Raw genomic sequence first — 15,364 nt, 5'->3', positions numbered from 1 at the left:
TCAGTGATGTCATCAGTGATGTCATCAGTGATGTCACTGACCATGTCATGAATGATGTAATATGTGACATCAGCATTGGATTGCGGATGCGCGAAATATATAGTTAGTGCAACTAACTATATAGGGAATTTCATTGGTTTTATATCAATAAAATGTGCAGTTAACTATATATGGTCTCTAACCTATGGTTTTTTCAGTGAATTTGCAAGCCTTTGTAAATGCAAATTCCTAACTATATATGGTCTATAACCTATGTTTTTTTCAGTGAATTTCATTGTTTTTTTTAAAAGCTAATATCTATAGCTGTAAAATATATTCTTTATTGCGTGACGCATCACGTAGCCACGTGAGACGCCTCATGGGTGAAAGAAATCTCAGACGTGTTTCGGGCACGTCCGTGCCCTTGCTCACTGTGTGTGTGTGTAGGGTCAGTTAGCCTTACTGTGAATGGTATTAGGACAGGTATGTTTTGGCTCCGGTGTTTACTTTGACAGACTGGTGTACTTCATACCTGAAATTATAGTCCGTTACCTAGGTCACTCAAATACGTGTCCATTGTGCTTCCTTCTAAGTATTGCTTAGTGAGAGGATCCAAAATTTCATGTGGCTCAGCCACTGCTCCCAAAATCAGTTTCCACCCTGTGATAATCTCCCAAAACCGTTTTAGGAGTATGTCTTCCTTAAGAAGCAGCATTCATTCTACTTTTGTGACTATGTAAAACAGTGCTTTTCAATCATGGTGCACGGGCAGTCAGGGCTGCGCATGCCATTGACTTCAGTGTACAGAAGACTTACGCTTAGCAGAGCTGTTTGTTTTCAGTGGATATCATTACTCACCGGCTGCTCTGCGGCGGGGGTGGGCACTGACAATGTGCCCCGCGCCCCCTCGCCACTGCTCCAGCCTCCCTCTTGGTCTCCGGGGCTCCCTCGGCACAGGGGAGCCCCGCACCTGTCCGTCCCGCCTCCTCTTCGTCCTGGTGCCGGCGGTTTCCTTCTCTCCTCGGGGCTCCCTCAGCACACGGGAGCCCCAGCCGCAGACGACGCTTCTCTTCCAGGTGGCAGGGCTCATCTCCCATCACGGGAGCCCTGCAGAGTCAGCCGCCATCTTCCTTCTTCCCCCCTCGCGGCGGGGGCGGGCATTTCCAGCCAGCGGCGCTGGGATTGGCCGGCTGGCCCCAGCACTTCCGGGTCATTGCGGGCAGCGCGGCGGCCCGATTTCAGGCAAGCAGGCGGGGACAGTGCGCGCGCCGATAAATATATAATTGATTTTGAATGCAATTTTCTCAGCAAATACTGGACGGATTTTCACCATTTAAAGAAAAGCGTAATCTGCGAACCAGTCTCTTCCATTTTACCAAATTTCAAATAATTCCGTTCATCCGTTCGGGCTGTAGCCGTGTCTAAAGGTCCAATGGAAATTTGCATGGGGAAAACATGTTTTGGGACCCCCCTTTTATCTCAGCCCCCACTTGACGAACCCCCCTCAAACTTTCAGGGAAGGAGCGGAGCGTAACGGGCCATCTTTGAGAAATTCACGTAGATTCATTAACCGAAGCCAAAGTTATTCCCAATAGAATGTTGTGGATTTTCTATGGAAACTAGGTCCTAACTATATACACACACACACATATATATATACACACATATATACATACACACATACACATATACACATGTATATACATACATATATATGTATATACATACACATACATACACACACATACACATACACACATATACATACACACATATACATACACACATATATACATACACATACATACATACACACACACACACACACACATACATACATACATACATACATACATACATACATACATACACATACATACACACATATATATATATATATATATATATATATATATATATATACACATACACACACATACATATATACATACATACAAGTTGTCATGTCTCAGCGGGAGCGCTTTTCAGTTGGTGCCAGCGTGGGGACCAGGACAGTGTCTTTATTTCCAATAGCTATTACAGCGTACAGTTACACACTTAGATCTAGAATCAGGTAAATTGATTCACGATCTTACCGCTTGTGCTTGCACGATAGCGAATCAAAAGCGACGTTTTTCCTCAAAACATGGTAACGCTTTTAGTGTGATAACATAATACACACCCCACTAATGTATACGGTCCACAGAGCGTGACCTAATTCATGCATAACATTTGTGACGACTACAAGTCCCAGCATGCACTAGATAACATAAGTGACATGCCTCCGTATATAAAGTAAAACTGATGAGGGACTAACTCACCTTTACTACCGTGACCAGGAACTACGGTTCGAAACTCTTAGGAGTGTGGCACGTTTCTGAACAAACAACTGCAAAGTCCAAGAAGTGTAGACAGAGACAGAGACAGACAGAGACAGAGATAATATATATATCTCAACTTTCACAATGAGCGCGGTGTCCGTGAAGCATCGCCGCGCTCAGTTTCAAAGTTAAAAATCGCTCCAGCCGGAATGACAAAAAAGTCCTCACCCTGTAGTTTAAGGAGATAGTAACGCCGTCAGTAAATGATCCAATCCCGGTGGGCAGGCTAAAAGGAGACAAGGTGGCAACAAGGAGGAACTATGAAGCCTCCTTACAATCAGAAGCCAGCGTTCTGCATGGAAGATGACGCCAGCGAATCAGGAAGATGGGGGGACTTCAACTCTACCTCCGAGAGCTTCGGAATCTGTATTGATTCAAAGAAGCCCTCGTATGACGAGAGCAGCGCCTGCTCTGCTTTCGCCAGCCGAGACCTAAAAACCACAATCTGGAAATGGAGTGGATGACCATGGGCAGTATTACCAAGAGCAGTCTTCACATAGCCTCATGACTCAAAGAAAACTTCTTGGGACAAAAATAAATTATCATATGAGCCCAACACTAGACGGCAGACTTCTGTAATGAATGTTTATTTACTGTACACATGCCTTTAACATATAATTTAGATTTTGCATACAACCTGTTCCCATATATCAATCTACAAAGCAACCTAGCTCACTCCCTCCAGGGGTGGCTCCGCTGCTCAGGCAGAAGAGCGTCGCCCCACTTTTTATTTATTTATTTATTATTAATCTTGTAGAGCGCGAACAGCTACCCGTGAGGGTTTCCCGGCGCTGATTGGCAATATAGCATAGTAATCTAGAGGGAGTTATTGCGCAAAAGCCAGATCTAGAGCTTTGCGGCTTACGGAAGAGAGTTATTGGGCAAAAAGCCAGGTCTTAACGGCTTTGCGGAAACGGAGATGGCAATGCTCCACTCGTAAGTCCAGAGGAAGAGAATTCCAAAGTCTGGATCCCAGTACAGAAAAGGAACGGCCACCCACTCTGGTGAGCCTAAACTTAGGCACACAGAAAAAGTGTTGGGAAGAGGAACGGAGGGAGCGTGCGGGAACATAGGGTTTGACAAGAGATTGCAAATAGGAGGGGGCAACTTCAATTTTTATCTTATGCATAAAGCATAGTGCCTTGAATTTGACTCGTTTATCGAGGTTGAGCCAATGGAGTTGTTTGATGTGTTCAGTGATTGGATCATATTTCCGACAACCACACAGAAGCCGAGCAGCAGCATTCTGGACTAATTGGAGACGTCGCATGACAGCCCTGGTCACCCCCAGATAGAGCACATGACTATAGTCCAGTCTAGAAGTCACCAGCGCCGTCACAACAGATCTCTGGGTGTCAGAAGGTAGGATCCAGAAGATTTTTCGCAGCCATCTAAGGATGGTAAAACAGGTGGCTGTGACTTTGTTGACCTGATCCTTCATCGATAGCTCCCTATCTATAATGACCCCGAGATTTCTCGCTCGTTCCGATGGAATGGGTAAGTCGCCCATAGTTGACGGCCAGTGTCTCGAGCTCCATAGGTCAGGCTTATTACCGAAGATGAGCACCTCCGTCTTATCGCTGTTGAGCTTAAGAAAATTACAGCTCATCCAGCGGGAGATGTCCCTTAGGCCTGATTGTAAAGAAGAAGGTGATGAAGGGTCAGCTTGGGATAGGGAAAACACAATCTGTGAATCATCTGCATAAGTAAAAAGATTAAGACCTGAGTGATAAGCAACATGTGCTAAAGGAACAACATAAAGATTGAAGAGAAGAGGACTTAGAATTGAACCTTGAGGAACAACCATGTGGAGAAGGATAAGTATTGGAGGTGGAAGTATTGGAGAAAATTTGAAAAGTCCGGTCAGTAAGAAAAGACGAAAGCCAATGCAAGGCTTTGTCACATATACCAAAAGAGGCAAGGCTACTGAGAAGGATACTGTGCGAAACAGTATCGAAGGCTGCACTGAGATCAAGCAATATCAGTGCAGCCGTTTCGCCTCGATCGAGTAGTTGGCGAATATTTTCAGTTACTCCTAAGAGAGTGGATTCAGTGGAAAAGCCTTGACGGAAGCCAGACTGGGAGGGATGAAGGAGATTGTTGGTGACAACAAAGCGAGATAAATGTAAATGAATATGCCGTTCCAAAACTTTTGAGAATGCCGGCAACAACGAAATGGGACGGAAGTTGGCAGCAACATTAGGATCCGCAGTGGGTTTTTTAAGAAGTGGGGTCACCATTGCATGCTTCCAGCTCTGAGGAACCGTGGCTGAATCAAGAGAAGCATTTAACAAAGTACAGATTGCATCTAGTTGAGAGGATTCGAGTTGACGTAAAACCGAAATAGGTAGGGGGTCCAAGGGTGAGCCAGATTTAATATTGTTTAAAATTTCCAAAAGGGTGGCGGGTACAAGATTTGGCCAAGTCTGCAATAAGGCCGGAGGAGGACAAGAAGTGGTGAGAGATGGGGATACGTCCACGATGGATATCTCTTGGGCTGCTATGTCTTTGTAAATAGTATCAATTTTAGATGTGAAATATTGGGCAAGTTCATCACATTTCGTGCTGGAGAGAGGGGGGGGTATAGCAACTGTCTGTGAGCCAGCAAGGTCTTTTACCACCTAAAACGTTGGACTTATTTATGGCTACTGTTATCAAGTTGTTAACATAGGTAGCTCTAGTATGAGCACAGGCCTTGTGGTAAAGTTTCAGTTCAGCTTTATACGTAAGCCCAGCAGTGATTGAATAATCTTTCCTCCAGGTTCGCTCAAGTCTTTTGCATTGAGATTTGTGGACACGGAGGGTTTCATTGTACCATGGGGCAGGGGAATTGTGGACAATATTTTTCTTATTTGTGAGAGGGAGGCAAGTATTTATAGCCTCAGAGAGCCAGGAATTTATCAAGTTGGCAGATACATTTATGTTGTCTAGATTGAGCGGGTATTTAGACATGAGATCATAAAGAGTTTTATTGAAAGCGGCTATGTCCAGATTTTTCCAAACTCTCTTTTTAAGATTCATAGCAGGATTGGATGTAGTCTGTGTTTTGCCATTTGTTATAGTGAATTTGACAAGATAATGATCAGACCAGAAGACAGGCAAGGCAGGAAAGCATATAATATGTGAGGAGTTTGAGAAAATAGGATCTAAGAGATGCCCACCCTTATGGGTAGGACCCTTGTTAAGTAATATTAAATTCATGGCAGCAAGGTCATTAATGCAATTATCAGCAGAAAGGTCATTGGGGTTATCCAAATGTAAATTTAGGTCACCAATAATCAGGAAGTTACTAGAAGAAATAAGTACAGATATGTAATCCAAAAACTGGGTGTACCAAGAATTTACAGTGCCAGGAGGACAGTACATTAGGAGCCCTGTAAGAGTATAGTTGGGATTTAAGGTAAGCTTAAAAAACAGAGCATCACATCCGTTCAAAGTTATAGGGTCAGAATGACACTGATATTTTTTATTAAAAATGATCGCCACACCACCCCCCGTCCTTATAGGACGGTCATTACGAACAATGGCGTAGTCAGTGGGCAACGCTTCGGCGAGGTCAGGGCCGGAGCTATCGTGAAGCCAGGATTCAGTGATGAATAAAGCATCCGGCGCTTCATCAGTAAGTAAATCAAAAATGTTGAGCTTCTGTTTAGGCAAAGACTGACAATTATGACTAATAAAAGTAAATCCAGGAGGAGAAGGAATAGTCACTAGTTGACGTTGACTGTTGCATAACAAAGGAGTATTAAGCAAAAAGGGCAGTCAGGGCAATGCTGTGGAAAACGGCCGAGCATGTCAAATGAATGCATTTCATGCATACTAGGAGGTCTTAGGTCGAGTAACTGTCCGCTAGTGTAAAGGTGAGGTACCGTAGAAAAAGAGCCAGGGGTTTTGGCCCCGGGGCCCGGTTGGGCGCGGACGTGCGCAGACGGGCACGCCTTCGGCGCGCCCGCTGCGCCCGCCCGCTGCGCGGACGGGAAATGATACACATTTATACAGGAGGAGGGTGGGAGGGTCTGAGAGCCTAGACCGCGATCCCTGCACCTCCCCAAGATGGCGGCTGACCCCCGGCTCGAGCCGCGACAGCGTGAAAATCTGCTGTGCGGTCAGAGGTGGGTAGCGGGAATAAAGTGACAATGTGCAAATTTTAGCAAAGGTTTTGAAAGAAGTTTAAAATACACCAGTAAACACACACATGAAGCGCAATAGAGATTCCCGGCTTTTCGCCTCAGGAATACACGCTAGGTAGCAATCACCGAGCAGTGTTGAAGACGCTGTTTAAATACCCGGGAGGGTCTGAGAGCCTAGACCGCGATCCCTGCACCTCCCCAAGATGGCGGCTGACCCCCGGCTCGAGCCGCGACAGCGTGAAAATCTGCTGTGCGGTCAGAGGTGGGTAGCGGGAATAAAGTGACAATGTGCAAATTTTAGCAAAGGTTTTTAAAAGAAGTTGTTCTCGGAGCAGTGGAAGAGGGAAAAATAAAACAAGATTTATCAATTTATTTTTCATTGCTGCGTGGCTAGGTTAGGGCAGGGCAGGCTGGTGGCTCAGGGAGGAGCGGTCTGTGTACACCAAGTGCATATGACTGCTTGGCCGACTGTCTTGACCCGGACAGTCATGCGTACTTTGCAAGTTCCCAACCAAGCAGCATTACACCACCTGGTGGAGAACATTCCCAGGCCCCCAGTCCCTATCTGAGCGCCGATCCACAGCACTCAGACCAATCACAACGTGGCATTGTTATTGGCTTAGAGGAGTCTGTGCGGTTCCAGGGTCTTCAGCAATGACAGGAGAGATGGAGCCGACCGCAAAAGGTAAATATTTTGTTATTTTTTTAAATATTTTGTACCACTGCCCTCCTGCGCCAGACTCCCTCTACCCCTTTCCCAGAAATGACAGTACTCATTACTAGGAGAGCTGGATGCACATACGAATCCTTATAGCGCAGAACTAAACTTAGCTCAGACTTCTAGCTTGTGCTAGAAAACCGCATATCTTGCGATCACAAAAGAAACTTGTGCAAGGCCTTCAAATTAGGATGTTTGCGTTCCACCTCTACAAGTCAGAGCCTATGGCTACACAAAACTTAGTGAGCAGCCTGCTTCTAAAGAGTACATTCTCAAAAACAGTGCAAAATAGATCAGGTTTAAAAATACGTGTAGATTTAAGGCAGTGACAAGGGGCCACCAAGCACAAAATACATCACCTAGCTTTACAAGACAAAACCCAAGGAACATTACCTTTGGAAATAGTTAATGCTGGAGACCATTGTGACCTTAGAATATCCAGGCAAATGCTTCCATTACTGTTAATGTTTGGATGGTAAATTCGTGTCGTAAATGCAACCTGACAGAAAAAGATTAATAAAAAGGTTATTTTTGCTCTAGAACTCAGATGTACACCCATACCTTTTGCCCACACCAATGTGACACGAATTCAACCACATAGCCCGCTTTCTTCAAGAGAACATATTGTATACTCAATATGGGATATTGGGGCAGGGAAAACAGTCTACTTTAATTCGATGAGCCTTGGAGACTGGATTACAATCAGGGAAGCTCTTGAGAAACACTCAAACGCCTTGTAATGTCAGTGCATAATTTGCAGATAATGCGTTTTAACAACGGCACTCACTTCACAGAATGTCTGTCAGCAAGAGATCATAAGGTACCCTATTTTGGAGTAGGGGTGTTGTTGGGACGATAAGGGAATATCCACCTGCTTTAGTCAGCACAAATAAGAGTAACTGCAGCAGCTAAAGCTCTGGAACGTACATACATTCACTGTTAATGTGATACCAAATGCATAGGTAAAGGAGGCTTAAAATCTGTATAAGACTGAATCCGACAACTTTTGACAGTCATTCCCCTAAATACAGAGGCACTTCCAGCATTAACTAAAACTGCTAATGGCTACACAACGGAAGGAGTCTTGTGAGGAAAACATTATTCCGGTTTTCCTGACCTTTTCAAGCACTACTTAATGCTTCTTGCATGAGACAACCCTAGTATCCTTATGGATCGCAGGTACAGGAGGTGAAAAGTACTGTCACTTAAACGTTTTTTAGACTCTGACAAGGCCCCAAAAAGTGGGGCTGACCCATATTTCAGAACGTCTTGGGTTGTTTGCAATGCCACCTAACATCACTTTAAAAACACCCAAGCCCACTTCCCAATAGACCACTGACTGAAGGGCCACCATTAACCAGCTCGTATCATTTCAGCCAGCCACCCTAAAGTGATTTTTTTCACTATTTACATTTTTTGTTATATAACTCACTGAAGAAAGACTGAGGCTCTGCCGAGCCGCAGCTTGGCCCAACTCTTGTGCATCAATACTTAGAAACGTGGGGGTCCTTAACAGCCTTGAAGCATGGTAGTGCTTTTGATATAGTAATTTGTGTTATTCATTTAAACCCAACAGATCCTTTAAAAACCGTTCACTCTGCCTACATAACACCTAGTGATGGCCTACTAACAAACAAGTATGCAGACTTGCCTTGGGTGGTTTGAAGGGGTAGTCTGTTGGAAAGTGAATCGTCAAGAAGAATACGCCACCTTGATATGGGCTATCGTTCTGCACAGACAAAAAAAAGTTAAAGCAGTAAGTGATCAGAGAAATCAGTTTACAAGGGATATCTACTGCTTGAAAATTCCCCACACCTTATTCCCAACTGAGCAATTGGATTGGATGACTGGAAGTTAACAAATGCAGAGCAGTTGTCGTTTGACAGATTACTATATTAGACTTTACATTCACACTTAATAGGAATTTCTAGCAACTTATCTAAGACATTAACATATCATGTAAAATGCATGTGCTGTATTAACATCTGAATGTAAAACAAGAGGAACTGGGTATTAAGTGCTTGGTTAAACAAAGTCTGGAAACAGTAACTTGCTTACCAGGTCTGATTTGATCTGAACAATAGATTTAATAGAGAGTCTAGCAGTAAAGTTTAATTGATAAAGGAAGGAAGATATCTGCTGTAGCCATCAATTTGCAAATGTACATACACAAGCTAGCTGAACATCCTTATGGTAACTAGTGGTTTGAGTCGGAAGGACAATTTTCTTTTCCTTACTTTTAAAGCAGTCAGGTGTTGACCACAAAGGATCCATCCGCCCCACTTCTATATAATAGGCTAATAGAGCTCCAAAGTCTGGACCAAATGAAACCAGAATTGATCATCTATAATGAGCAAATGTGTGTGCCACTTCAAACCTTGCAGGTGAGTGTTGCCTGTAAATCTATAACTTTAAACTGTGAATGACCTGTTACCGCCAAATAAAGTTTTCCTTTCTGATTCACATCTTTTTCGACTGAAAAGCTGTGTCATGCTTCAGAATCAGAATGAAGGCGCCAAATAGACAGTGGCATCGGACAGATCGAAATGCTATGGTTCATTGTACCAATCAATGCAGTCGACAACTCCATTGGAAATGGAAACCACAGTACCTGCTACACAACGAATATGCTACTTACCAGTATGCATCTGTTCTAGGCATGTAGGGCTGCTGACATTCATATCTGTGCATAGATCGCCGCCTAGTGTTGGGTCCGTATGATCGAACATTGTTGTCCTGGAAGAGTCTTTAAAGTATCAAGAGATAGGTGGCTCCTACCCTGGACTACAGTGCGCATGGGCATCAACTCCATCCTCAGTTTTACTCCATCTTGGCCACAATGGCTAAAAATAATCTAAGTGAATGATGACCATGCCAGAAGTATGTGTGAATGCTGCAGCCGCTACAGGCGCCGGGGAGGAGGGCGGGCGATATGAATGTCAGCAGCCCTACATGCCAAGAACAGATGCATACTGGTAAGTAGCATATTCGGTTCGAGGCATGTGGGCTGCTGAATTCATATCTGTGCATAGAATACATAGCAGTCCCTCCATTAACGGCGGCCGCCTGTGCCAGCTGCAGCAGTTTGGAAAAGTGTTTTTAGAACAGCCTGCCCTAAAGCTGCCTGCTGTTTTGAGTGCACATCAACACAGTAATGTTTTGTAAATGTGTGCGTGGTAGACCATGTGGCTGCTCTACATATGTCTTCCAAAGGAATATTTCCAAGGAAAGCCATGGAGGCCCCCAACTTTCGGGTGGAGTGGGCCCGTAGTGGAATGGTGAGAGTGCGCTTGGCTTTCTGATAGCAGATCTGAATACATTTAACGATCCACCTGGCTATACCAGCCTTGGAAATGGGGTTACCTTTGTGTTGTGGCGCAAAGGCAACAAATAGTTTAGTCTTCCTAAAATCTTTGGTCCTATCAATTTAGTACATTAGGGCCCTTTTGACGTAAAGTGTGTGGGGCATTCTCTCCGCAAGGGACTCTGGATTTTGGAAGAACACAGGTAGTTCTATAGTCTGGTTGCTATGGAACTGAGACACTACCTTAGGAAGGAATTTAGGGTTAGTGCGAAACACCACCCTGTTAGAATTAATTTGAATAAATGGCTCTTGGATAGTTAGTGCCTGGAGTTTACGTCGCTACGACGAGTTAGTGATCGCTATAAGGAAAGCCACTTTCCATGTCAAGAACTGAATCTCGCAGGAATGTAGTGGTTCAAAAGGGGGACCCATCAACCTGGTGAGGACCACATTGAGGTTCCACTCTGGAGCTGGTGGCGTCCGCGGAGGAATGACTTGAGTCCTTCCAGAAAGGCTTTAATGGCAGGCACCCTGAAAAGTGAGAGGTGCTGTCTGTTTTGGAGATAAGCAGCCATTGCGGATAAATGTATACGAATGGAAGCATAGGCCAGATTACATTTGTATAGATGTAAGATAACAAATGATGTTTTGAATAGATGCATCCAGCGGGTTAATGTTGTGGTCTGCACAATAAATGACAAACCGCTTCCACTTCGCCGCATAGCATGCTCTGGTGGTGGGCTTCCTTGCCTCCCGGATGATGTCCATACAGTCAGGAGGTAAGTTGAGGTAGCCAAACTATAAGACTTCAGGAGCCAGATCTCCAGGTTGAGCGGTTGAGGATCTGGATGCTGAATGCGTTCTCCTTTGTGGCGAACAGGTCTATCTCTGGATGAACCCACCTTTGGAAGTACAGGTGGAGTACTGATGGATGTATCTCCCACTCGTGCATTTGGTGGAAGAACCTGCTGAGCAGGTCCGCCATCTGATTGTCCTTGCCTGGGAGGTGTTCTGCCATGAGGAAGATGTTTCTCTGAATGGCCCACTTCCACATGCTCTGAGCCAGATGAGACAACTGTGGAGAGTGTGTTCCTCCCTGCTTCTGAATGTAGTACGTGGCCGCCATGTTGTCCGTCCGGATCGACACAACCTTGTTGCACAGATGTACTTTGAAGGCTTTTAGTGCCATGAAGATCGCCATCAATTCTAGAACATTGATGTGCATCTTCCTTTGCTGTGGTGTCCATAGTCCCTGCACAGTGTAGTGGAGTACATGAGCTCCATATCCCTGGAGAGAAGCGTCCGTCGTCAGGATGATCTGTGGCACAGGCTCTTGGAACGGTCGTCCCTTGCAAAGGTTTGGTGGATTCCACCAATGCAGCGAGTTGTATGCCCGACCGCTCACCAACACTAGGTCCTTCAACTGTCCGTGAGCCTGAGTCCACTGACGTGCTAAGCACTCCTGAAGCGGACGCGTATGTAGTCTCGTGTGCGTGACTATGGAGAAGCAGGAGGCCATCATGCCTATCAACTGCATGAACACTCATGCTGGAAGAGAGTGTTGAGGTCTGAATTTTTGTACCAGCGATTGAATGCTGCTGACCCTCACTGAATTCGGCTGTGCTGTGGCTGCCAGAGTGTTTGTCGCACCCAGATACTGCCGTATGTGGGCGGGTTGCAGGTGGGACTTTGGGTAATTCAGTGAGAATCCCAGATCGTGAAGAAGGTGAATGGTGTGGGACATGTGGACGGCACACTGCTGGGCCGACTTTGCCTGGATAAGCCAGTGGTCCAGATAAGGGTAGACGTGAATGTTTTGTCTCCTTAGGTGTGCTGCCACAGTCGCCAGGCACTTCGTAAACACCCTGGGCGCCGTGGTAAACCCAAAAGGCAGAACCTTGAACTGATAATGTTGGTTGTGGATGGTGAACCGGAGGTATTTTTTGTGTGACGGGAGTAGCGGAATATGAAAAAACGCATCCTTCAGATCTAAAGTTGCAAGATAATCCCCCTGATTGAGCAACGGTAGGACTTGCTGCAGGGTCAGCATGTGAAAGTGCTCCAATAGGATGTACTGATTGAGGGGCCTGAGGTCCAGTATGGGTCTGAGGGACCCGTCCTTTTTTGGTATTAAGAAGTACAGGGAGTAAACTCCTGTGCCTCTTTCTTTCACAGGCACAAGCTCGATTGCCCCTTTTTGCAGCACGACTAGGACCTCCTGCTGCAATAAGTGCAAATGCTCGGCGGACATAGGACGGTGTGTCTTGGGGGCATGTTGGGTGGAGTGGATGTTAACTCCAGACAATAACCGTACTGTATAAGCTGTGTGACCCACCTGTCTGTGGTGATGGACTTCCAGACTGGCAGGAACTGTTGAAGTCTTCCCCCGACAGGTGTTGCGTGGTCGGGGGGCAGTGACAAGGCGTCACTGTTTGTTAGTAGCGGAGGATCTGGAGTTGTTGTTTCCACGACCTCTGCCTTTGGCGCCGTTTCCACAATATCCACCTCGACTCTGTTTGGTGTATGTGGTCTGCGTGTTGCCTTTATAGTACTGTGTGGTTTGGGAGAGCTGGCCTCTGGAAACACCTCTAGTGCTTGAGCTACGAAAAGAACCACCCCTGAACTGCTGGGACTGCAGAGCCCCCCATGGACTTAGCAGTTTGTGTCCTTTTTGATTTTCTCCAAGGTGGTGTCCTCCTCTGGGCCAAATAGATGATCAGGGTTTACTGTCCGATTGAGAATGGTGGTCTGCTCCGGCTTGAATCCTGAGATTCTGAGCCAGGCATGTCGTCTCAGCATGACACTAGTGTTGATAGCTCTAGCCGCAGTGTCAGGCGCGTCCAGTGTGCATTTAATAGAAGCATTTGATATCAGCTTCCCCTCTTGGATGAGCATCTCAGCTGACTCTTTGTATTCGTCTGGCAGGTGCTGCAACAGGGTCTCCAGTGTGTCGTAATGTGCCCTGTCATACCTTGCTAGAAGTGCTTGTGTATTTGAAATGCGCCAGATATTGGCCGCTTGAGCTGCCACCCTTTTCCCTGATGCCTCAAACACCTTAGATTTCTTATCTGGGGGAGGAGCATCACCTGTTTGTTAATTAGCCCTCTTCCGGGCATTAGAAACAACGAGAGTCCAAAGGCAACTGTCCCTTGATGTAAGTAGGGTCACCAGGTGCCGGTTTATACTTCTTAATTCTAGGGTTTATTACCCTGACTCTCGTAGGCTCTTTAAAGATCTGCACAGCATGCTTCAAGACACCCTTCAACGTAGGCAGTGTCTTGACAGTCATCTCTGAGACGGAAAAGGTGTCAAAAAGAAAGTCCACTTCAATGGGGCCAGCATGGAGCTGGACGTCATGATTTTTAGCTGCCCTTTCAATGAGGGCATTAAACGCAGCTGAATCCTCTGTAGGCGATGTTTTTACAGCATACATCTGAGTGTCTGGGGTAGAGTGAGGATCACCTGGGTCAGCAGCAGCTGCCCAGGGTTCATTGGTATCATTTGGCTCAGTGTAGACAGGATAGCTGTACTCATCATCACCTTCCCCAGTGTCCACATCTGAATAAGTGGGTGAGACATCATGGCCATGTTGAGAAATTGGTTCCACAAGAACAGGGGTCGACGTGGAATCCTTCTTCCTCTTTAGTGGAATTTTATAGGACTCCATTGGCTGTTCCGGGGCAATTTTCCGCTTATGAAGGGAAAGCCTGCCTGTTTCGGCATCGATAAAATGTTCTTGTTGTTCTTCCAACGAAGATTGTCGATGCTTTAAGGCCGGGACCACCGTCGTCTTCGGCACAGAGGACACCTTCTTGGGCACGTTGGTGACCATCCTAGGGGCGAAAGCCTTTGGCACCACTTTCGGCGGCAACGTGAAGTGAATGGGCGTCAACACTTTGAGGTTTATTGACAGGCTACGAAGGAGGAAGATCTTTTGGCCCGACACTTGAGGCCTTGTCCTTGATGCGCTTCAGGGAGTCTGCCACTTGCTTGGAGAAAGAGGCGGACGGCTGCGTCGAGTCGACGGAATCCTTCGAGGCACCACTAGACGTGGACTCGTGGGTTGGGCTGCTCTTAGCCTTGTCGATGCAGAGTCTCAAGAACCTTCGGATCACCGAGCCCTTTGTCGGTGTCGACCGTCTTCGGCGCAGATTTGCTCGGCTCAACTGCCTTGACCTTGGTCTTCGGCGTGCCAGATTTTGTCTCGACACCCTTGAGCTGTTTCTTCGGGTTGATAACGCCCTTTTGCTTAGTCGTTGCCGACAGGTCCGAGGGCTTTGAGCAGACCAAAGCAATACGCACTTTTGGTTTCGAGGGGGGCACCAGTGCTTTCACTTGCGTCGAGACCGGTGTCTTCGCTTTCGATTTCGCAGGGTGCGGCTCAATAGCAATGTCCGTAGCCGAGCCTGAAGGCGGGGCCGTAGAACCCACTGGAAGATCTTGGGTAAGGCCTAGTGGTGATCCCTCGACCTGAGCCTTTTGAAGCGTTTCGGCCCCAATGTAAGTTTGAGTTAGCTCTTCGCTCAAGCTATCTTCCATGGCCCCAAAGGCCCCCTCGTCGTCTCCTACCTAGTCGACGACTTCTTCTGCTTCGAGCAATTCAACGTCCGCGTCGTAGTTGTAGTCGACCTCCGATACGGGATTCGACAGGTTCTCACCAACTTCCCGGTCAGCTCCCTCATCATCCCCGGCATCGAATATGTTCACAGGCGCCGGTGCAGTCTGCTGGGCCTCCTGGCGCGCAGCGCGACGGTGCATAAGAGTCTTCTTGGATCGAAATCGGGAACAAGCCATGCAGCTGGCTTCATCATGATCGGGCGACAGACACTTGTTGCACACCGGGTGGACGTCG

The 15,364-nt window shown here is 46.4% G+C and overlaps 1 protein-coding gene across 1 annotated transcript in view; it reads right to left on the bottom strand.

Annotated features, from left to right (window-relative positions):
* Positions 1-15,364, bottom strand: part of UBE2D3 (ubiquitin conjugating enzyme E2 D3) — a 134,978-nt gene that overhangs the window by 104,496 nt on the left and 15,118 nt on the right. The window contains exons 4-5 of the mRNA XM_086963639.1: positions 8,860-8,937; positions 7,602-7,707 (exon numbers count right to left, since the gene is read on the bottom strand). Of these exons, the coding sequence (XP_086819765.1) occupies positions 7,602-7,707; positions 8,860-8,937 (184 nt within the window). The remainder of the gene's footprint in view (positions 1-7,601; positions 7,708-8,859; positions 8,938-15,364) is intronic.

The sequence above is a fragment of the Lissotriton vulgaris genome, chromosome 3_1 (assembly GCF_964263255.1).
Source record: "Lissotriton vulgaris chromosome 3_1, aLisVul1.2, whole genome shotgun sequence".
NCBI lineage: Eukaryota > Metazoa > Chordata > Amphibia > Caudata > Salamandridae > Lissotriton > Lissotriton vulgaris.
Note: the sequence above shows the minus strand (reverse complement) of the source record. Positions and strands in the feature narration are given on the sequence as shown.